This window comes from Bombus bifarius, unplaced genomic scaffold (genome assembly GCF_011952205.1).
Source record: "Bombus bifarius isolate JDL3187 unplaced genomic scaffold, Bbif_JDL3187 scf7180000009125, whole genome shotgun sequence".
Classification (NCBI taxonomy): domain Eukaryota; kingdom Metazoa; phylum Arthropoda; class Insecta; order Hymenoptera; family Apidae; genus Bombus; species Bombus bifarius.
In genome coordinates this window covers 5,874,360-5,897,263 of record NW_022884914.1, presented here as the reverse complement: position 1 = coordinate 5,897,263, position 22,904 = coordinate 5,874,360, and the positions used below count along the sequence as shown (strand labels likewise).

Below are 22,904 nucleotides of genomic sequence, written 5' to 3'. Positions count from 1 at the left end.
ATTTCATAGCTCAAGCAGCGAATAGTCCGAATCCCACGTTACGTCGTCACTTGGGTGACAATTTCAGTCAGAAGTTGAAGATAAGGAGTAACTGCTTCGTCACTACAGTGGATAGTAGATTCTTGGTTGCGTGTGGTTTCTGGGATAATAGCTTCCGCGTATTTTCTACTGAAACTGGTAATAAGGCTTATGGATATGTATTTGCGTTGAAATACGAACAAAGCGGAACCTCAGTTTGGAGAAAAGGAAACAGGAGATCTTCTCTAACATAATTATTCCTATTTTCAGCAAAAATCGTACAAATAGTGTTCGGTCACTATGGAGTTGTTACATGTTTGTCACGTAGTGAGTGCAATATCACTTCTGATTGCTACATAGCATCTGGAAGTGCCGATTGCACGGTCTTGTTGTGGCATTGGAATGCCAGAACACAGACGATTGTAGGTGAGGGTGAAGCACCAGCACCTAGAGCAACCCTTACGGGACACGAGCAACCAGTGACTGCTGTTGTCATTTCGGCTGAACTGGGCTTGGTCGTTTCTGGATCTTATTGTACGTAATTAACAAATGTTTGAAGTTTTCATTGTTGGTTGAATTTTGGTGTATTAATCAAGACATAAGCTTATAAAACAGTTTCAATAATGAGAACGGAATTTAATGAACTGTGTACTATTTGCAGACGGACCAGTTCTTGTACACACAACTTTCGGTGATCTTTTAAGATCATTGGAAGCACCAAATGGATTTTCTTCGCCTGAAAATATTTCAATGTCGCGAGAGGGTGTCATCGTTGTAAATTACGAACGTGGACATATAGCAGCTTTCACTATAAATGGAAAACGACTTCGTCACGAGTCTCATAATGATAATCTTCAGGTAATTCATATTAGTCTCAACAACGTGATAGTATTTCATTCCTTCTTTTATCGTCATAGAATTATGCTGCTGCTGAGACAAGTACCGGTATTTTTTAGGCTCGATAAGAAATCAATTATTGTGTTACAAACAATTTTTGTTCTTCCAGTGTCTACTCCTCAGTAGAGATGGCGAGTACTTAATGACAGGTGGTGATAAACGAATTGTAGAGGTGTGGAGGACGTTCAATCTAGCTCTTCTCTATGCATTCCCAGCTTGTGAAAGTAGCGTACGTTCTCTGGCACTTTCGCATGACCAAAAGTAAGTGTAGCTAAATTTCATATCATTCATATAATTCAACATTTTTTCATCTCTTTTCCGATTATCATAGGTTGAGAGAAAGAAATTTATTACAACTGCAAATCCACAATTGCAATTTATTTAACGTTTTAGGTTTCTTCTAGCTGGTCTGGCCAACGGGTCGATCGTGATCTTCCATATCGACTTTAATAGATGGCATCACGAGTTCCAGCAACGCTACTGAGACTGTTTCGCGTACGTCTAGCAAAGTCGAACGAGACACGAACGTAGTTCATCTGTCGTTCGTCTTCCTTGTACAACATCGACAGATTTCTCTCAGTCATATATGAGTAGGAACGGTAACATCCACTCAAAAGTCAGTTTCGCAACATCCGATCGTGTGTGCAATTTCATTCGAACAGATCTACGATTCGATCGCAACGTATCGAATTTGAAGAAAAGGAAACCGCATCGTGCAATAACGCGAGGATTGGACAAAGCGTTCATCGACTATCTCAATCGTTCAAAATAAAAAAAGAAAAAGGAAAAAAAAAGGAAAAAACGATTTCGAGCATGGTGAACGAACTCTGATCCTCTAGTGTTTACAGATAGGAGCAACGAGCAACGACGCTTTCGTAATCGTTTATTACAATCAAGTAGTGGGCGCAGAGAACAGTAGTCGCCGAGCAGCAGGTATACTTATGATATTCAGCGTTTTAGCAATAAACAAAAGAAAAAAAATAATATTCGCTTTCTCGCGATTCTATGGGAGAATATTCGAGTGCTTCCGTGAGATGACGCGTGCGAATCGATTGACCATGCGTAAGTGCACTAAGGTTGAAGCGAAGTTTCGAGCACGGGGGAACTGGCCAGGCTCGAGCACGCGTTATTCTACGATTTCGATTGGTATCGATACTTGCCTCGAGATTTCTAGCCATGCAAAAACCGAGAGAGAGAAAGAAAGAAAGTATCCACGAGGACTCAACAAAGAAAAGAGAAATAGATACGAACCGCATCATTCCCTCTCTCTCGAACCGCTAGTCAATTACGAATACATTCAAATTTATCTGTACGCTTGCGAATACTCGAAGGCCGATTCTCTCGACTCACACCGTTCGAGGGTGCGTGGCGCAATGATGTAATCGTGATCAGATCCTCGGACAGTAAACTCGCAACGACGTAATCGCGAGTATCTCTGTGTGGCATGCCGTAACCACGTTATGTTTCTATTTCTCGTACGAAAGGAACATGAGCGTGGTTATGGTCCTCCGGTGACACATGTCTAGTGCTAGAGTAACGTCCCGTGTAAATACGATTATCTCTACGGCGTATAAATATACATAAAATATATTATATATTATATATTATATACGTACACGGATAATTTCGTGTTAAGGTGTCGAGCGAATGAGCGACAGATGAGGGAGAGAATTGTATTTCTGCGCTGATGTCGTAATTGCTGCTCGTGATAATGAGACACTTTTTGGCTAAGCACTTAGTGAGTTCAGTTTTACGAGACATAGGACCGTAAACGACACACGTACACGTGTACTTAAAACACAATTCCCCCTATAGATCCCTTCACAAAAGACACATCTTCAAATCTTTACACGTTTGCACAAAAAGGCACTTTCGCAGGGACGATCCACGCTTTTTTCGCAGAGCCGTGCACTGGGTTGCCTCAATCTCGAGGAATACCCACTCATACACACAAGCACATACACACATACAATATAATACTATTCACCGTAATCGTTACTATCATCCCGCAAACACTTCCTATTCCCCAATATTCACGTCCTTTGAAAGAGATCCTAATTTTTTATCAAAGCCGTCCAGCTTAACTTTTTGCGAGGATATTTCTTGGTATTTTCGCACGCGATGTATAATTAATCAGCAGAGACGAAGAATTATTAATAGGCTTTAAAACGAGCGAGTCTGAATCACGTGGATTTACCCGAATTCGTTGACGTCGATCCTATAGTGATTGCTAGAGATCGACGTCGTTCGTGTGTGAGCGTGTCGCCCGTATGACGATTCGAATGGGACAGAAAAAGGCTAGGATTGCACCTCGTGAACAATTGCAAGATCAAAGAACGAAAGAAACAAAGATAAATGTGTAAATACAAAGATCGGTCAAATTGGATGGATCATCGAAGAAGTAGGAGGAAAATGTAGGACGAATTTTTCGAGAAATAACAATATCGCGAATGATCCATGCGACTCTCGTCTACTCGTCGTTTCGCTGTATCACGAATGCTAGTCACTCTTTCTTGGATAAAAATCGGTGTTCATCACTGAACTAAAGAAAACGCGTGTGTGCACAGCTTTTATTGTTTACGATTGATATTGGATCGGCATAAAATGTCGTTCACTTTCTATGGTATAGTATGCTAGCGAATCGCTTTTATCCAATGGATCAATGATTGTTCTTTTTACACGCACGCTTGTTAGTCATCTCGGTAGATCGGAATGTGTTTCTCTTCGGTAACGATCAGTGACGTGATATTAAAGTCAGACGGTATTCGTAAACGAAGGAATGAAAAGTCAGGGGAAAGAGTGGCGAAGAAACGGTGGACAAAGTGTGTGAGGGCGCGAAAAGAGGTTGGCGTGAAAGGAAAGGTGGCGTAAGTGAGAATAATCCGGAACGTGAGTTTTGTGGCCACGTCGGTAATCGTCGCGACGTGATATCTCGCGAGTCTACACAGTGGCGTTCGATAGGATAGAGACTTAATTTCGATACGATTCTGTGCGATTACCACGCGGAAAGTACTTAATATTAAAGGAAGACAAATTAATCACGATGGATTACGAGAATGTATTCTTAAAATAGAAAAATTGTCCTGAATTACGATATAAGATGTAAACGTCTCAGGATGCATCTAGTCAAGATTCGCGACGAGAAACGTGGCGGATTACCGATGGATCCCGAATTTCTTAGATGTCGATACACTTAAAAAAAAAATAATCATATTACAGTACCGTCTACATGGTAGATCTAAAGTAAGTGCATGGTGCCGTCGTTTTAGCGATCAATCACTCTTGAGCTTGCGAAACAAACAAACAAAGAAGAAAAAAAAAAGATGTCACGATGTAAAGTTGTAATAACGATTTATCATAAAAGTTTTAGTGTTGGTTCTTGTATCATGCACCCGGTTCGCTGCCGGTCTCGTTAATCGTACAATTTATACACGCATAGGACAATGTTACGTGTGCAACAACGTGTTAAACAATGGTATTATCGCTACTATTCGTTATGGGCGTGCTTATTGCATGATTGTTCGTGTTGTTTTGTTCGCGTGGGGAAAGAGAAAGAGAGAATGTGTATGAGAAAGCTTGCTGGCTAAACAGAGGGAGAAAAAGGAGAAATGAAAGAAATAGGAGGAATAAATGCGCACGTTTGCTGTATGCGTGTGTGTGCATGTGTGCGAGAAAGGGAATCGTGTCTGGTGCTTTGGATAATGTTAATTTCTCGCGTACACGTGGTGATAGCTTGTCACGCGTGCAACTGTTCACACATTGTACTTAATGTACAGTCCGCGTATTATCGACACCTTATTTTCGCTACAATGGAATTAGGAATGGGCAAAGGGAAATATGAAAATGGGTAAAAAAAGAGAGAAAAAGAAGACAGAAAAGAAGAAACATACGTGTCATTCTGGCTGTATTCTCTGCTTCTCACATAGTGTTTTTCAATCGAATTTAAATCTCTTCGAAGGTCGAGAAAAAGGAGATTTGAACAAGTTCTTTCGAACTTCCCAAATTTGAAAGATTTGTGAGAAATTAACACGTCTGCACAAAAATAAACATTTAACAAGTGCGAAGCAGCGTAATCAGTGAGAATGTACCGTGATAAACGAAACCAAGAACTTAAAAAAGGAGGATAAGGAAAACAAAATGATATGAGAGAACGAGTGAAAAAACAAAACAAAAAAAGAACAAAAAGATTTTAAAAAGAGGACTTTTTATATTTGTTTATAGGTGTGTGAGAATGCTACACTTTTCGAGCAAGTTGTTAGTAAATTCCCTCCATATTGCTATATATATATATAACATTATATATATATATATATTAAAAAATATATATAAAGGAAGTTAACAAAAAAAAATCAATTTTCTGTCCGTACTCGAACTTCGGTACACGTAAGAGTAACGCTACTATTTTAAATAACGCTAAGTACAACGCTACAACAAAGGTTTGCCTATATAATTATTATTACAACTACACTTTATTCTCATTATTAATTCATATGGTTATTATTAATTACCATTACTATGATTACGAGGTATAATTGATTAGTGTTCTTGACATCACACGCGTTTGTGAATGCATTTTGACATGTGTACTTATTAAGAAATATTATAATAATTGAATCGGTAGACGCGAACGATACAAAAGAAAAAGCGAACACGAAGAAGGTAAAATAAAAAAAAAAAAGAAACAAAGATTTGTACAATTCGAGAACGAGTTAGGGTTCGTCCGATGGTTTCCAAATCGAGCCAAGAAAAGACGATGTTTGCGTTATTTACCGTGAATCATCAAGAAAGTGCGAGGTAATTACGAACCATATGCAAGATGTTAGGAGAAAAATTACGCAAAAAGGTAAGAATACAAAAAAGGAAGAGGAAAATGTAAAGGAAGAAATAGATGGAAGAAAATAAATACACAAGAAGATTAAACGGTTCGTTTACATACGGAACTGCCCGTAGAAGTACTTACGTACGGATTTAATCAAACGTTCTAAGCGTAATCACGGGCGGATGAGAGGGACAAGCGCATAAATGTCACGGGATAACACTTACTCGGACGCTTAGTCGTTAGAATCGTAACCTCTTCAGTATTTAACTGCGCCGCGGTTGAAGAAAATCGTGACGACGACGTGGAATCGATTCGATAGCGAGGAAGATCGAAACGTGTATCCGTGCAATTTGGATTCGAAATCCTTGGCGATTGTTTCGTGAAAGGGGAAACTGTACCGTCGTTGCGAGCTTCTTCTCGAACGCGAAATAATTTTCCAATCAATCGATAAAAGTCAATATATGCGAGATTGTAGAGAGAAAACTAAAACTAATAATAATGCAAACAGAGAAAAATACGATGATGAAGAAGAAACACATACACACAGAGAATAATAAGGACATGTAGCGAAATCATGTAGAACTGCGATTGTTTAAACGTGATCATCGAGTTCATCTGCGTCAAGTAGTGTTTTATAATCGTGAGTCCGTTTCTTATGGTAAGCGATACGATTTAAATAATTGTACAGCATTTGTAATGCTACACGAGCCATCCGCTCTGGATTAAGCTTAAGCCCATCCGGTTCACAACACAAATAAACCAATTTAATCACTGCAGTTACATTTCTTCAAAGACTGAACATCGTTCCGCGGCATATTGTTTTCTATGTATGCATAATGTATATTTCACCACCACGTTACGCCATGTCCATTGTTAATCGTAATTTCAAGCCAGCATTTAGAATCCTAATATTCGCTCTGAGAATGTTCGATTAGCAAATTGGGGGTGAAGTGTGGCAAAAAGGATAAAAGGAAAAATTATGGCGTGGAGGGGGGGGGGAAGTAGAGAAAAGAAATGCAAAAAAGAAAAATAATCGAGATACGAAGAAAGATAATAATATGGCCTAACTTTTTCACAACTTACGACGCGATGTAGATGATACGTAGAACGCCATAAAATGAAACAAAAAGAAAAAAATATTAAAATAATAATAATAATAATAATAAAAGAAACAAAGATGGATCGATGTTCGATCGACGAATAAATGACTGCAAAATTAATTACAGTTTTAAATGAAACCTCGATGCTTGTCTAAATATGATTTCCGATCGAAAGCCAAAATTGTAACTGCGACATCATACGTCGGTCAGTCTCGTCGAAGACACGGGCGACGCAGGTTAATTCCCGGCACTTTTAACAGAGTACTATTAAGTAGAGGTACTTAAGTCATTGCTACATACCAATATAAGCTCTATTGCTTATTTTATACTTAGTATTATCGTAACGTTTCGATTAGAGGTAACATAATGGGAAAGTTGTATCTTAGCATAAGGTAGACTAATCTGTAAAGATAAGTAGTCAAATAAATGAAAAGTACATTTGATGTTGCAGATGGTTTTTCATTTACTTTCACTTTCACTGTTGTATTAGATACTCTAATGATTAAAATCTACATTGATTGATGGGCACTCACTAACCTTGAAGCGGCCTTCAGTGCCATTTACATGACCTCGATGACCATGAACAAGATTTCAAGGTATTCATTTTAATTTTGTTTAAAAATAATCGACAAAAAATCATTGGAATAGGTTTTCAAGAAACATAGTTCTATATGGTACCGATTTATTTATTTTCATTCACAATCACAAGAGGACACTGGCGTGCCCGGATATACAATATAGATTATACACACTCGTTAGAAAATAGGTACATGTTACCAGCGGTACCGGGTTACTCTCTCCATTCGAAAATCACTTGCCCAGTGAAATATGTAAATACTCGTCAGCCCGTTCGTTCGTCTCGTGATATGATATGCATGCGCATCCCACACATATCGATCATCCACGATCGATATTTCATCGGTTTGACAAATCCAATGGAACGATGCGAAGTGAAACGACATCGTATCGTTCGACGTTACTCGAAAAATCCGATTACGGTACAAAAAAAGTAACCCGCTAACTCGAACATTGACGCACAATAATAGTATACAGGAACGAATAGAAAAATGCCAGATTGAAAAGAATTTATACACTGACGATGAGTATCACGCAGGTCGACGGCTTCACTTACATCGGGCGTCGCTAACTTTTAACTAATTCTCGTATTCAATGTTATAATAATAGCTACCAGCATCGGTTGCTGAAAGGATATTACTCGACTTAAAATTAATACTGTCTCAATCCTTTACCTGGACTTGTTTGAGAAACCAGGACGCTAATTTTACTCACTAATAGGAGAACATGAAATATAGTTGGCTATTGTTAAAGAAATTATAAGTAGAAAATGAACAAGAAAGTATTGAAGAGGAAAATACGGAAGGGAGCACGGGATTGGAAAATATCGGCGAGGTTGAAATTCTACTGCAAAGCAATTAGGGATATACTGCAGTATAGCAAAGCCATATGAAAGATGTTACATGTAATCAGACAGCACTGATCGTAAATTTTAATGGTATCTGTTGCTGTAGCTCGGTTCCTCTTTTTTCGCAATATTATATTCCTCTTCATAGTTCCTCATGTCTATAAGAACACGTTTTCTGTGACTACTTTTCTGCTAGTAGCACTTATATCTAGTAACACTTATCCCTCAGTAACCTTCACTAGTGAATACTGCTGACCTTAGCTACAGTATTATGGTATTACAGATCTATTCTACCATGTATCTATTCCTTGCATATACATAGAAAAGAACGTTCTTCAGTCTCAGTACGTTTGAACGGCTACTCCAATTGCAAAACGATGCAGGCATCGCGATAATTACGTTCACCGTATGAAATTGTTCGGATAAGTTCAGTCTGTAGTACAATGCTTGTAATTCGTACGAAAGAATATAATAGTTATGTTAATTTTGTCTGCCGTGTAACCAACGATGGGCGTCGCTGGAATCTCAAAGGACGATCTCGAAAAACTCACCGGCAGCTAAACTATCAAATTGACTGGATACGCGTATTAGTACAACGATTATACAAATATACGTATATATGCGTGTATATGCTCCGAGGATTAACCACTAAAAGCTTATGACGTTCTGCGCTACTTTCTACGATACTACACTATTTTGCGGCTTGGCACATTTTTATCGTGTCTCTACTGTACTTATGTTATCACCATTTTCTTTTGCAATTAGTTCAAAAAATTATCATTCTATAGTACCTCTTGCACAGTAATCTATGTTTCGATACAGGTTAGATATACTTTCAACTACATGGAACACAGAGTGTCTTTACAAACGAAATCTCATACCTTAATAATTAAGCAGGCAATTATTTTGTCTTACGTATACATTGATTGCTCGCTTCTCGACGATCCTCCTCATCCGTCTGTCTTCCAAAGACGCCCATGTACATGCAAGAATGCAGTTTCTGTATTTTTCATGGCTGATCGATCGTTAACCGACATAAAGTACGAGCCATCGCGGTCGATCGATGTATCAATAGACGCGTGACAATTGGTATCATTTTACGCGCGCTCCTCTTTCACTTTCCTCTCCCCGTATTCTTCAATTTTATACTTGGTTATTATACCTGTTATACATGTTTCTTACGATACATCATAATGTCGCTTGTATACGTGTGATATACACGCTCCGCATCGTTCGCGTTGATTCATTTCTTTACGACGCAGCCCTTCGCACGTGCATGCAACGTTACCGAGTAGATACACATGTATTACAATAAAGTTCGATAAATGTTCCTAAATAAATTATCCATGCCCCTACGAGACGCTCCTTTAACTTTTCTTTATTAACTTAGAACGTCTCTATTTCTCTCTCTCTCTCTCTCTTTTTCTCATGCTAGTCGATTTCACGACTTTTCCACAATTTTGTATTTTTTGAATTACCATTAAGAACGCTTACCTTCTAAATCTCCTAAATCTATAAGATTCCCAAGAAATCCTCTCCTTCCTTCCTTTTCCGAGAAAAGGATAGCTGAGGTAGACAGGCGCCATAATAGAAATTACCTACAACGGCCTTCACCGATACAAACTCGTAAACGTAATGATATCATTGTCATTACATTACACACTTTCCTTGAAAGGACTGTACTCGCTCGTTTCTGTATGTGTGTTTATTTGTTCGTTTCATATGAATGCACGTACCTCCGGGCGCGTTATCACAAACAGTGCCCTTCGACGAGCCTCATACCGAAACACGTATCGCGTTAAATAAGAACATTTGCGCGAAATTGGCGTAGGAGCGTGAATTAGTAAACGTCGCTTTCGCTACATCTATTTTTATCTTGTTTTTTCGTCTATATTATCCTGCTCTTCGTTTGGTTGCTTCCCGTTGTGTTCGTGTCACACGATTCACATAGAACAACGATTAGTAACGTTCACGGATACGTTTACGTTTAGGAAATATTGCTCTATTCGAAGTCTACAGGATTTATTTGGTTAAATCGGTTATTGTCCTTAGAATATTTCCTCGTGGCATCATGCATAGATTAATCGACAGAAAGAGTTAACTTCGGAAGCACGAAAGAGGTGCTTTGATTACACGATAGGATCCATCCGGTGGATTTCACGAAGATCACTATCTGAAGCGATTATTGTATGTATCGTGTTGTTTATTTCGTATATTGTATAGCAAGCCAACGAGTGCAGCATAATTGCTGTGCAATAGTGTTACGTACATAAGTAATATGCAACCATATATGTTTCACATTGTATAACTAACAAACTTCATGCGTTGTTGACATCGTATTTGTAGATCTCAGCGAGTTTAAATATTTACGATGCTCGTTACATAGGCATGCAGAGATAAATGATCCGACTGAATCGGAGCTTATAGCAGAATATTTCTGTTTCGTAAAATACAAATTATTTGTAACAATATTTTTGAACAGCAAAGGATACTAATATCCAAATTAAAGAAGATTTACAATTCAGGTACAGTTAAGGAAGCAAAGATAATGCTATACAAATAAATTTTAAATCGCCAACGAGTATTACCTTTCGTTCCTTTTGTTCTTACCGATTATTTCGAAGTGCTGTGTATATAGCAAAGCTTATTTTCTCTATTCACAATTCTACTATTCTTTATATTCCGCCAGACAATTATTTTCCAATATTGTCTGTAGAAATTTCACGTGTCTATAGGGATCCCAATCGTTATCCTGGTATCTTGGTCGTATTGTTCGATTGAAAAAAAGGTGTTTGTGAAAGTATCGAGCAGCGAACAATTCGCGTGTTCCGTTATTTTGGATCATCATAAAATTTTGCTCCATTCTCAACCATCTACTGGGTCAGTGAATCTCTTTTCTCTTGATGATAAAATATATATGCTCGTGGTATAGTTGTTAAACTATATTTCGTATTCGTGTGTACGCTTGAATACAGGACCAGCCTGGATTCGTTCTCAAAAAATAAACTATTCTATCTTTTATTTCTATCTTGCTCTCTTTCTCTCTTTCTTAATATTGTTTTTTTATACCTATATATATATGTATATTTTTTCGTTACTTTTTTTGCAAAGATAGTTTGAGCAACCTGGCCATCCATCAACTCCGCTATCATATTACGCTTTTACAAACATTCTACTACGATCTACTGTTTGTTTACTATTTCACGCTCGCCACGCTTGATTATATTCCAAAAAGCACAGAGTGTGTTATGTCTTTTTTCTGATTTTTTTTACATTTTTGCTTTTTTTTATTTTTGGTTTGGTTTGTTTTGTTTCTTTCGTGTTTCTTTCTCGAGCCCTTCTTTTTTAAGATAGGAATTGTACTTAAGTCAGTCAAGCGGTGTGCATTAAATGACGACAGAAGGAAACAACGCCCAAGCCGACGTCCGACAAGAACTGCGACTTCCCGCGATACTTATTCCAGCCGTGCTGTTTTCATCTGCAAAAGATTCGCGCTATTCCATATCGATATTTCACTTCTACGTACGTCCGCTCTTAATCGCCCAATATTTCAATCAAAGTAAGTTGAGATTGCTTAATTCTTCTCTTTAATCTTGTAATCTAAGGTTTGTCCCAAAATGATAGAATCATCCTAGTAAATGATACTTCTCATTGTACGATACCCTATATGTTAAACAAAATTATAATAATATGTAACGTGGTACACTACTTGCTTCATTAGGCATGTTGTTAACAACGGAGAGTATTCAATTAACAAAATTGCAAGAGGACACGCATTAACAGAAGTTGCGAAAGGTCAGATTATCGAAATGTTTAGAAATAATCGTTCTATTAAGGGAAATTGCAAGAAGGATGAAACGTTCGCGGCATATAATTTCGGATTTTTGTTAATTTGACGATGCATATGGTGATTAACCCAGGTGATGCATATGTACATTAACAACTTATCAAAAAAGGAGAATTCTAAGAGAAATAAGCAATTCCACAATAAGTGTTCAGCAAGTGACCAGGAATTGAAGCCGTAAAATCAACAGTACGAAGATGTTACCACATCGGGTCAAGGACAAGTTGAATGTGAGCGTATGAAAACGCAACCATCTCTAATGCAAACAAATAAAACAAACCGGTTGAACTGGACCACATTATACATATGGCTTGGAAAAGCAAATGAGAAAATGTCATCTGGAGTGAGAAAAAGAAATTCAATTTAGACGGTCCAGATGTCTGAAGAAACTATTGTCATAATATTCACAAAGGAGAAAGAACATTTTCAAAACGCTAATAAGGTAGTGGAAGTGCGACAACGTGGAATGCATTTTACGGTGTTATTAGAGCAGATCTTATTAGATCTTACTTCAAGTAATATCAAAGCTAAAGGTTGTCGAAACATATTTCAGAATAATCTATCAACATTGACGCAATTAACAAACTATTAGAAATATTATAAAGTGACTGTATCATTTTGAGACACATTGTTTTTTCTTTTTCTGTTTTGTATTAAAAAACGTTTTATTTTTATTTTATTTATGTATATATTATATAAGTAAAGAAAAAACATTCCTGTAACGTGATATTTCAATTTTTCTTCCAACATGCAGCGGTCTTTCAGAACAGATACTTTCAATGATGATCCTGTCATGTTAGGACTTAATTCTCCCTCACCTTCGCGTAATATTCTTTTCATTACATGACTCAAATTTGTTCTCCAAATCTTGAAAATCGTCTTTAAAGACTTTCTTAGTCAAAATATCTTTCCAACTTTACTATTTAAAGAAAAAAAAATTGAAAGAAGAATCAAAATGCCAAAATCTCATTACTAGTATGGAACTTCTTTTTTAGTTAAATATCTTAATTTGATCCTATTTTAAAATATCAAATATACAAAGAGTCTTTATTTCTACTCAAAGCTAAACATGTTAACCAACTCCCAATTAAAATTACTTTGACAAGTTCAAAAAGCTATTCATTCACTTACCTGCTGTTCAAGCAGCTCAGACTCACTGGAAGAGGTTCCGAACTCACAGCTGGAATATGGCCAGGAACCGTTTCCATCAGTGGATACCATTGCGTCACCGGTTTCCTTGGATTCTCCAGCATTTTTAGCCATTGTTCGCGTCCAATACCAATGAAATCAGCGCCAATCGCTGTGCAGCCCATTAATTCGTTCGAACCGATTCTACGAAGGAAATCAGGTCGTAGCCGATCGTTGATTGATCTGCGATCGAAACTGCGTTTCACGAAAAACGCATTTCTGTACCGCTTACCTGTCGTAATCGATTACTTTTACTATGAGACTGACGTCCTCGATGTTTTCCGCCGGTACGTCGAACACCAAGATCTCGTTGTACACGGGAAACAACGTGTTCTTTTTCACAGAGGTCTTCTTCTTTTTGATTCGTCTGTCCTGGCACAGCAGGTACACCTTCACGTATGGGTCTAAAAATGTCGCACGTTAGGTATTTTCTGCATGTTATTGCAGGAATAGAGAGAGAATGGTTGTTGGAATATTGATTCTCTGTGCGTTTTTTTTTTTTTTTTTTTTATAATGGCATGGGACGTGAGAATGGTGCTGGTTAAGACGTGAAGTGTAGTTTTTAGGAGAATATGTTAAGTGATGTATTATAGCGAACTTTATGATAGAGGAACATCGTGTTGAGAGAGTGTGTGGTTCTCTTTTTTACGTGAGTCACTGCTGGTTCACGATAAAAGTTCAACTTATGAAACAAACGACAATATTCTTTGTAATTCTTTCGTTCGAGTTGCTAGCAAAATAGTAGAAGTGTTACTTTTCTCTAATGAGAGAGTATAATGTAAATTTCTCATTCGGATTAGCGAACGTTCTTCTGAAACATTTGTCGGAGCACGTATTAATAATTCAAAATAAGTGAAATGTTTAATTTTATGACATTTTCCATCGCGACGAGAATGCATACATTTTTGAACATTTTATAAATCTTGTATTCTCATGTTGTTCATCACTTCCTCTTATATTGAATGCAATTTTGTACTATATGTATATATAATATGCTATAATTCTATTTATATAACCCGAGGGTATCAAATTATTTTTAAACAGGCAAATCACATTACATACTCAGTCATATAAGGATAAAAATTGTGGCTTGTTGCCTAAAATAAACAATTTAATATATAACGTAGTCGCACTTATCGACGCAAAAAATTTCACGTCACGCATTTTACCGCTTATCGATGATCGCGAGGGAACAGTTCCAAGCAAATTACCTGACGATCCTGTTATATCCATAGCTTTCAAGTTTCTCGCTTTAATTACAGTCACTGTTAGCCGGCCAGCAGTCGGTAGGTAGCAGAGCGACAGCATCAATTTTCCCAAGTCCACTTTGTCCTAAAGGAACGTGCAAAAACCGGTTCAGTTTCTAAAGTACAGGAGGCTAAGATGATGTCCAAAGTCGAGGTCAAAGTATAGACCTCGTGAATTTTTTGCCGCAACTAGGACAGATATTACTCTGCTATCTTCTACTTTTCGTGTATCTTTCTTTTTCTTTAAATACATTTTTAGATACTAAAGCAAAGAGCGTGAGTTCTATTTTCATTTAATTTAGATCCATATCCATTCTTTCTTCTCTTTATAGAAATATTATCGTACTCTAAGTGAAACTATGAAATTTTAAAACGCGCTGAAATACTGAAACACGCGGTCAAAGTATTTCAATAAAATCAAATGATAAAAAACACGTTTCAGTGACATATTCGCTACCTGCATGGCGCACAGAATGTCCATCGTATACTCAATCTCTTGTTCGAGGTCGGTGCAGTCCAGCAGTTCCTTCCATACCACTTGCCCGATTAAATCGTTCCGGGAAAATCGATCGAAGTCGTAAACGGAAAACTGAAGATACTGCTCCCTCAGTTCTTCATACGATACACTGATGGCAGATAATTGTATTGGTATCATGAAAAGTCCACATGTAAGATGATAATTTATAAAACTACAGATGGTCCAGGAATTTTTCTTTTAATACAATTATTTTAAAATTTGTTCGATCGCGTGTGCTAACCTGAATATAAACGTTTCGTTGAATACGGGATTTAGATTCTTTCGATGCACTTTCGTCTGATACTTCTTCTTTCGGTCTGGTAAAAGATACACTTTAACATAAGGATCGCTGCTACCAGTCACATCCTTCACTGGTAATTCTCGAGCTTCTAGAATCTGTAAGGGATATTATATTTTTGGATTACAGTGATTGCTTAAAATATTTCCAAACGTTCTTTCCTTTGATACGTATATCTTAATTAACTCGGTTGAAACGTATCGAAAGAACTGTCAATAAAGGGAACTGGTATCAAATGATCGAGCATGTCGATCTGATTTAAAAGATCCCATTAAAAAACGTACATGTATGCAAATGATTTTTTGTTCTTCATAGGTATAATATGATGGTGATTTGAACTGTCTGTTGGATAACGAATAAGAATCTAATTTGAAACGACTTGCAAAAGTAGGTATGGAAACTTATATAAATATATTTCGATGTAATATTGGGAGACTGGTCATCTGTTCCATCTGTCTGGAATTGTGAAGCTACTTGGTATGCAGAAAACTGTGAAACCGATCCGTTTGAAGGGAAGTGTATTGTATGTATGGAAATGTGCAAGATTGATGTCAGCTGTGTCTCGAATAAAAATTTAAGTAGATTGAGTTGATATCTCTGTATATCTCTTATTAAGCTACTGAGAAGACATTAACTTAAGGCAATGGTTATTAAATGTTATACATTCAAAGGGATTCGCTTAAATTTGTATCTAGGACCTGAAAAATACAAGTTCCCGTTCCGAAAATTAAACAAAAGAAATAAAAGATTCGCAGCACATAAAAAGTATTAAAGATAGTAAAACTTTTAACTTTTAAAGATAGTAAAAAAACTGAATTTTGAACAAAAAGCCGATAGAATAAATTCTTTACAATACTTGACAATACCTCGAATAATAAATGGATGCATAATGCGACAGTGTTCCTAATTCCCATCTTATTCAACCTAATGCCATTTAATCTGGAATATTATTACAATCGCGCAGCGATGGAAGGGTTGACGAAAAGGAGGGAAATAAAAAAATTCAGGTCCCGGTGGGTTTTGCCAGCGTTCCTTTATACTTTCGTCCTCGACTAAATTTATGAATGAGACCGATTACGTGGCATGCATACATCCAGTCGCGTTTACATTTCTGTGCCACGAAACGTGGGTTCCGCCCTGTTTAGAACGAATTCAATCACCTTCAATTCCATTTTGTGAACTCTAACACGTCGACACGTTATTTATTAGTCAAACAGCGACGACAGAGTTACGATAGCATCGGGTGCTAATTTAACCAAGAACACTATCCATCATAGTACCATCACGTAGATACTTTATTATCATTATCGAATAGTTCACACTAAATATGGCGACCAGGTAATTAGCTCGCTCGAGTGCAATTGCGAGTTGAATTTACCTACACACGTATAGCATCACGAAAACGTTCTCATTCTGACAGTCTCTGTAATAGAATCGGTGTCCTCACATTGACGATCTATTTTCAGCGTTCGCCACAATGGTGGTTGTTTGAACGAGTGGGTCAATTATGCACCGTGGAATAGTGTAATTGTCGTTTCCATTACTTGGAATATTACTTTTATTTCTTGGAAGCTTCAAAGTTTTTCGCAATAATTGTATCATGTGTATATGTATATGTGCGTTTCTGATTTTTACACGAGAGTAATTTTTGGTTTCAAACAGTACGTGTTGAAGGTATCGGGATAGAGTTTAATACTTCTACTTCTTCCTACTTCTTCCCCTTTTAAAGGGTTGATGATTTAAAGATAACCTGAATGTCCTTATCAATGTTCATATTTCCTCAAGGTTTTTAAAATTGATCATATTTATTAAGATAAAAGTATTCTTTAGAGTTGCACCGACTAGGGTTTTGGCCGACTAGTCGTCTCTGTCGATCATTTTTAAACATCGCTCCAAAACGTGTCAAGTTTATAATATAAGGAACCTAAGAAAAAGATTTTTTAACATTATTCGTTAGATTTATTTTATTACGTCTTGTTTCGTCTTTTAGAAGGGTTTTTTTAATTAAGAAATTAAAATTAAGAAATAATGGGCAATGCTTCTAGTTAATTGGAACTTATTTAGTTTCTCTCAATGAATACTAATTATTATTTTTAATCTTTTATGTTACGTACAAATATGTATCCATAAGGAAGTATACTACATATTAAAAACAATTAAAATTATGTTAATAACATAAAGAAACATTGTATTTTGATTTCTATGCTTCATCAAATTATTAGTAAAATCAAAAATTTAAGACCGATCAATCAGCCTTTTTCGCCGACGATTAGTCACCGATTAATTGCAGACTACAAAAATAACCGACTATCCGGTCACTAGTCGGTATATCCCTAGTATTCTGTTACATTTAGTTTGCATTGTTAATTCATGTATTCACTACTCATTTACTCTACACTCGATATTCCAGAAGCTATTTTACTAATAATATGTTAACAACATCTACTACCGATAACCTACAAATATCCGCTTAAGTTCCATAATTGATTTCAGTACAGATTCTCTATTGGAAAACCAGTTCTTAGGTAATACCACTCTCGGCTATGAATATTCAGTGCAGGATTAGTACCTAGATTCGAGAAGGAATTATGTATTGAGAAGAGCGGTGATCGTTCTTTGACGTAAATCATCGACGAAGGACACGAATCGTTCGCGTAAGGATGAATACCAAATGAATTTTGATTCGATCGGATTATGCATCATCGATTCGTTTATGCATCCCCGTCTTTATCTATCTTGAAAATTTTTTCTCGGATGCGTCACGACCTTGGATGAATGTGCAGTTTAATTGAAGCGGCTGCACGTGATCGAACGTATCCTAAATCGAGAACAATATGATTTTGAAACAAACGATGAAACTAGAGCGCGCATGTCGGTCATCGTGCCAATAAAAAGAATTTTCTGTGTTCCACGTTGATTTCGCGAGGTACGTGCGTCGCTTTGGAAAGAAGCTCGGCACCAGCTTCCGTCGATAGAGACACTCGATATAAAGGAATAAGAGCGTGACTACCAGGCACGTACAGCGGTTTTCGATACGCCGATAACTGTGTTCGTGGTCGGATCACTGCTGCGTCGCGTCGCGGCACGATAGTTTAATTTCGTGCCTCGCGCCTTGCCTTCAAGAATTAATGGCTTAAAAGGTGTTTTAATTTTGAGTTCGGGTGCTTATACTTTTGTTAGTAGTGAATTAGCAGATCTGAGGTTGAAACGATGAAGAAGGGAAGCAAAGATGGGGAGAAATTCCTTGAGATCAATAACTCTACAAATATTAATCAGTCATTCAGAGGGGCGTGATTTATCTGTCAGTAATTATAATTACTCCAATATTTCTCTCTGTGAAGTTAATACAGCCAACGACCGTAAATCGAAATACTCTTCGCTTGTCTCAAGAGGTAGACCGCGGTAAGTTAGATCTTAATCCTCGGGGCATAACTTAAGCAACACTAACAATGACAACTCCAGTTGTACCTGGAATGCTTTCATGATATATACGAATGACTGCAAACAAAATATAGGTCCAGTTGGAATATCGTGAAACTCACTTTGACCACAAGACCCTCCATCTCCTTGTCATAGCGTAAAGCAAAATGTAGCTTGCCAGCGTATTCCATCTCCGTGGTACTGCAACTATCCGCGTCCTCTTGTCCCAGCTCCTTTTTGTAAAGTTCCGGCTGAAAATGCGGAGACGCACGTTTAAAACTTCCATGAAACTGAATTTGCTAGTTTGTTTCATTTGTCTGCACGTCGTTTCGTTGGTACATTGTCTAGTCTGTGTCAAATTCTTTCGGAAGATCGTTCGAAGAAAAAACTTCTATCAAATCGTTAAAATTTTTTGACGCTACTATTGTTTATATTGTTGTTACTATTGTTGTATTGCTTTTAGTTTCTTCGTTTAAAATCAAATTTTTCCTTTAGAATTCTGTGATAGATTTTCTGATTAACTGTATTTCACTTCTATAAAAGTAAGAAACAAAAGGGATTTACTAATGCTAAGCGTACCTTGATTAAGCCAAGGCTGGAATCGCTACGATTCTCCAGACTGCAAATGCTAAACTTAATCGGTAGATCGAGACGATGGGAGAGTTGTCTTTGAAAACTCTGGTGTCTCATCGGTACAATGGGTAGGGTCGTCTGGCGCAATACCTATAAACAAGCCACAGCGTAACACGTTCATTGCGTCTTAATATCTCAGGAGTTTATCCTGAAAGTCGACCGCCTCTTCGTTAGCTGCTCAATTAACAACTTTCTTCGGTAATGTTTCGCTATTTGAAATTTCCATTTACGCGTTTCGGTATTGTTACAAGCAAACTTTGCGCGGTAAACAAACTAGACAGTGGAATAATCTTTTTAATATAATTTTCGTATATAATACCTACAAGGAAGAAAGATGGTTACTTGAATTTCTAAATTTTACTTTCTTAAGAAAATAATTTTGCTGAAATTGAATTGAAGCTTGAGTGCTAAGAAAAGTAATACTCAAGCGATATTCGAAAGTATCTTCGAGTTTCGTAAAAACCTGTCTATTAATTTTCTTTTAAGTTCAGTACTTTTTATTCTTATTAACGGCTTCATAACTTCGCCGTAGTTCCTAGTGTTTTTGCTGTAGGATATTAATGATGGATAGTAGATGAGATCAACTGACGTTATCAAGTGAAAAATAAGATTGCTATCCCTGTAGAGTGTTCGATTTGCGTATTACGTCGTAATCTTCGTTATCTTTAAATAAAGCGAATATCTACATACAAAGATGCGGAAGTTTTCTATATTCTTTGATTTTGAATGTATATTTAAAATTCTTCGAATATTCTTAAACATTATTCGTATCTACAGCATACGCAAAGTAAAACTTCGCACTACTCTCTTCTAGACTAATAAATTCATATTCATAATCGGTACACATGAAGCATATTCATAGTACACAAAGAAAAGAAGAAAGCAGCTCATTTCTACTGTACACATATTATCGCTCATACCTTTTTGCTATCTTTTTGCTCTTGGACGTACTCGTGAGTGATTGGCTCTGATTGGAGATCCGGCAGAGAATGACTGATACGTATAGCGTTTTGTTGCGATAGGTCGCTCTCAGCGTCTTGCTCCTTCATGTGCCGTCTCACCCTCATTAACCATCGCCAGGTAGAAGAACATTGGAAGCTCACGGCGGCTAACAGTAATAGAGCCATCAACGCTACTCCCGTTCCAACCAGCAGCTGATACGGAAACGTTTCCGTCCATTCTTCTGCGAGAAAATTCACAGGACATTAACACGGAACAATTTCTTCTAAAGAAAACGCAACAATCCCTCTCATATGTTCTTTTTTTCTTTTTTATTCGTTAGATTTCGCTTTCAATTAAACCACCATGATTCACTGACGGACGGTTAATAGAAAAGACTTTGAGGTAATATAACGAAATTCAACGTTAATTACCAGACATAGACACGTTCAAAGGCCTAAGCTCGTAGTTAATTAAATTAGACAAGAGACAGCGAGATAAGGCGCCTAACGGAGCTAAAAATTTTAATCAAGGGAAGGAATGTCTTTTCGTCTAGAGATTAGCAAAGCACGCGAGGAACTCACGAAATTAGTATACCAGTTAAATCGAATAAGCTGTTACATGGTACCGATCGATAGTGGAAGATAGACACCATCCAGATCCTTAATTGCGCAACTTTGGATAATTTCGAGTTGTGTGAAACAGTGTTTAGAACGGTTTCTCGATAAGATAATTACATTTTTTGAAGAATTGAGAAAATTCTAATGAAATGAGTAGCACGGCAAATAAAGAATATTTTCCAGTATCGATTTAAATCTGGAAGATAAATACAGTGAAGACGATCAAACATTTTAATTCGTATGGATCAACAATAGATACACTTCAATACGGTTGAATCTACCTAATGACGAAAGAATAAAATTACATTGTTCTATCTTCCAATTTTAAGATAGTTGATCATTTCGATATAAATGAACGTCACAAATTTCATGTTTCTCTGCTATGTAATTAATTAAAAATACAAATCCACTAAGAAAAAGAAGTAGGAACATTCTTTGATAAATCGCGACATAATAAAACATTCCCAAAGTTGCTCGTTTTGCCTAACAAGCGCCTTCACTCACGGCAAAGAAAGGAACGAAAAAAGAAACAGAAAAGAGCGTAGGTAAAATGTTTATTGTCCATGCCTTTTAAGCCTACAATATGTCACACGGTGAGTCATTTAAAGTCCGACGGCAAAAAGTCATAGATGATTTTCGCAACGTCGGCAGAAGTTGATGCAGATGAAGAATAACGCTTCGTTTAAAGCACATGCACAGTGATTAATGTAACATATAGCGTTGCGAGTCGCCCACGAGAAAATGAGAGCCAGATGGATTTTCGCACGCGCTAAAACATGGACTACGTTTCTATTTTGGGGAATTTGATATTGATACATAAAATGTAACAAAAATCTACTCAAAAATTAAAGCTGGTTCTGTAGGATGTATTTAGGTAAAATTGATGAAAATTGGAAGGGAATGTGCGCTTTAAAAGTAGATATATTTTACTATAGCTGGGATGAATAATTATATTATATTTATTATAATTACAATCAATAATTAGATCCAAGACAGCTGTGAATTTGTCAGATTTAATATACAGAGTTCCACACACATACATACACACACGCTAGTAGTTTTTCCATCACAATATACGGTCATGAGCTGCTCATGCCTGCGTTAGACACATCTTCACATAAACGAGTCTCGAGTTGAAGAGCGTTTTGTTCTGCCGTCTTTATTAATCGTGTCTTCAACGCCCATAATGACAGGAACTCGTCGCAACCACCTGGATCGTATAATAATACAACGAGCGCCTCGAATAATGCAAATAGAATGAGTTTCCAACGGGTAGGATGCTTCATTAGGCGTTCGCGTGTCCGCATCGTTTTGACGAACAATGATTTTCCCACTACATCAGCGGATGTCGACGCCTTCAGGTTTTAAACTTGGTTCCCTACTTCTGAGAATTTGAATCCTCTACTTTAGGTTTTTGCATTGTGATTACTGGGATCCTGTGAGTGACTCATCAGCGTAGTAGGTATTTAATCGTAGGCTTATTTGACACTTCGAAAGAGATTATATAATTATAATTTTTAAAAAATTAAATATTTAAATATTTTACATTTATTTACTTACGTGGTTAGGGTATTTAGTTTCAATCTAGTTAGCGTCGGTGAGACTATGTGTAAGTACGGTATTGCCGAGTTGGGTAACAAAAAAAGAAGTATTGGTAATAGTTAAGTGATTTGCTATATTTATTTCTTGTTGTTCCAAGACAAGACAATGTTTCAAGGATAGGGTTGCTTCAAGCTTGTTACCGAAGGTAAAATACGATACAGATTCATTAAGTGAACATCGGGATTCAGTGATGTTTTAAAAGTAATTATTATTTAATTTTTAAATAAGATGTTAATTTGTATTAATTTTGCTCTTATTAATGTTTTGCTAACGTGCTATGTAATTTATTGATCCAAACCATTTTCTACAGTAATCAATTAGAGATAACTGTCATGACCT

At 36.9% G+C, this 22,904-nt stretch overlaps 2 protein-coding genes across 19 annotated transcripts in view; one reads left to right on the top strand and one right to left on the bottom strand.

Moving 5' to 3' along the window:
• The window catches only part of LOC117213639 (neurobeachin), a 416,930-nt gene extending 409,653 nt beyond the window's left edge, over nt 1-7,277 (top strand). For 17 of the 18 annotated variants that reach the window (XM_033459150.1, XM_033459152.1, XM_033459161.1 and 14 more), the window contains 5 exons: nt 10-177; nt 289-552; nt 680-876; nt 1,025-1,176; nt 1,309-7,277. In XM_033459150.1, the coding sequence (XP_033315041.1) occupies nt 10-177; nt 289-552; nt 680-876; nt 1,025-1,176; nt 1,309-1,399 (872 nt within the window). In that variant the 3' untranslated portion in view covers nt 1,400-7,277. The remainder of the gene's footprint in view (nt 1-9; nt 178-288; nt 553-679; nt 877-1,024; nt 1,177-1,308) is intronic. The other variant, XM_033459147.1, reaches the window with a different exon arrangement.
• Nucleotides 7,278-11,343: 4,066 nt separating this feature from the next.
• LOC117213640 (synaptotagmin-10-like) overlaps nt 11,344-22,904 on the bottom strand; it is a 49,763-nt gene continuing 38,202 nt past the window's right edge. Inside the window, exons 2-10 of the mRNA XM_033459162.1 lie at nt 20,325-20,587; nt 19,351-19,494; nt 18,894-19,022; nt 15,295-15,449; nt 14,994-15,162; nt 14,501-14,621; nt 13,522-13,693; nt 13,233-13,433; nt 11,344-11,735 (exon numbers count right to left, since the gene is read on the bottom strand). Coding sequence (XP_033315053.1) covers nt 11,732-11,735; nt 13,233-13,433; nt 13,522-13,693; nt 14,501-14,621; nt 14,994-15,162; nt 15,295-15,449; nt 18,894-19,022; nt 19,351-19,494; nt 20,325-20,587 — 1,358 coding nt within the window. The 3' untranslated portion in view covers nt 11,344-11,731. The remainder of the gene's footprint in view (nt 11,736-13,232; nt 13,434-13,521; nt 13,694-14,500; nt 14,622-14,993; nt 15,163-15,294; nt 15,450-18,893; nt 19,023-19,350; nt 19,495-20,324; nt 20,588-22,904) is intronic.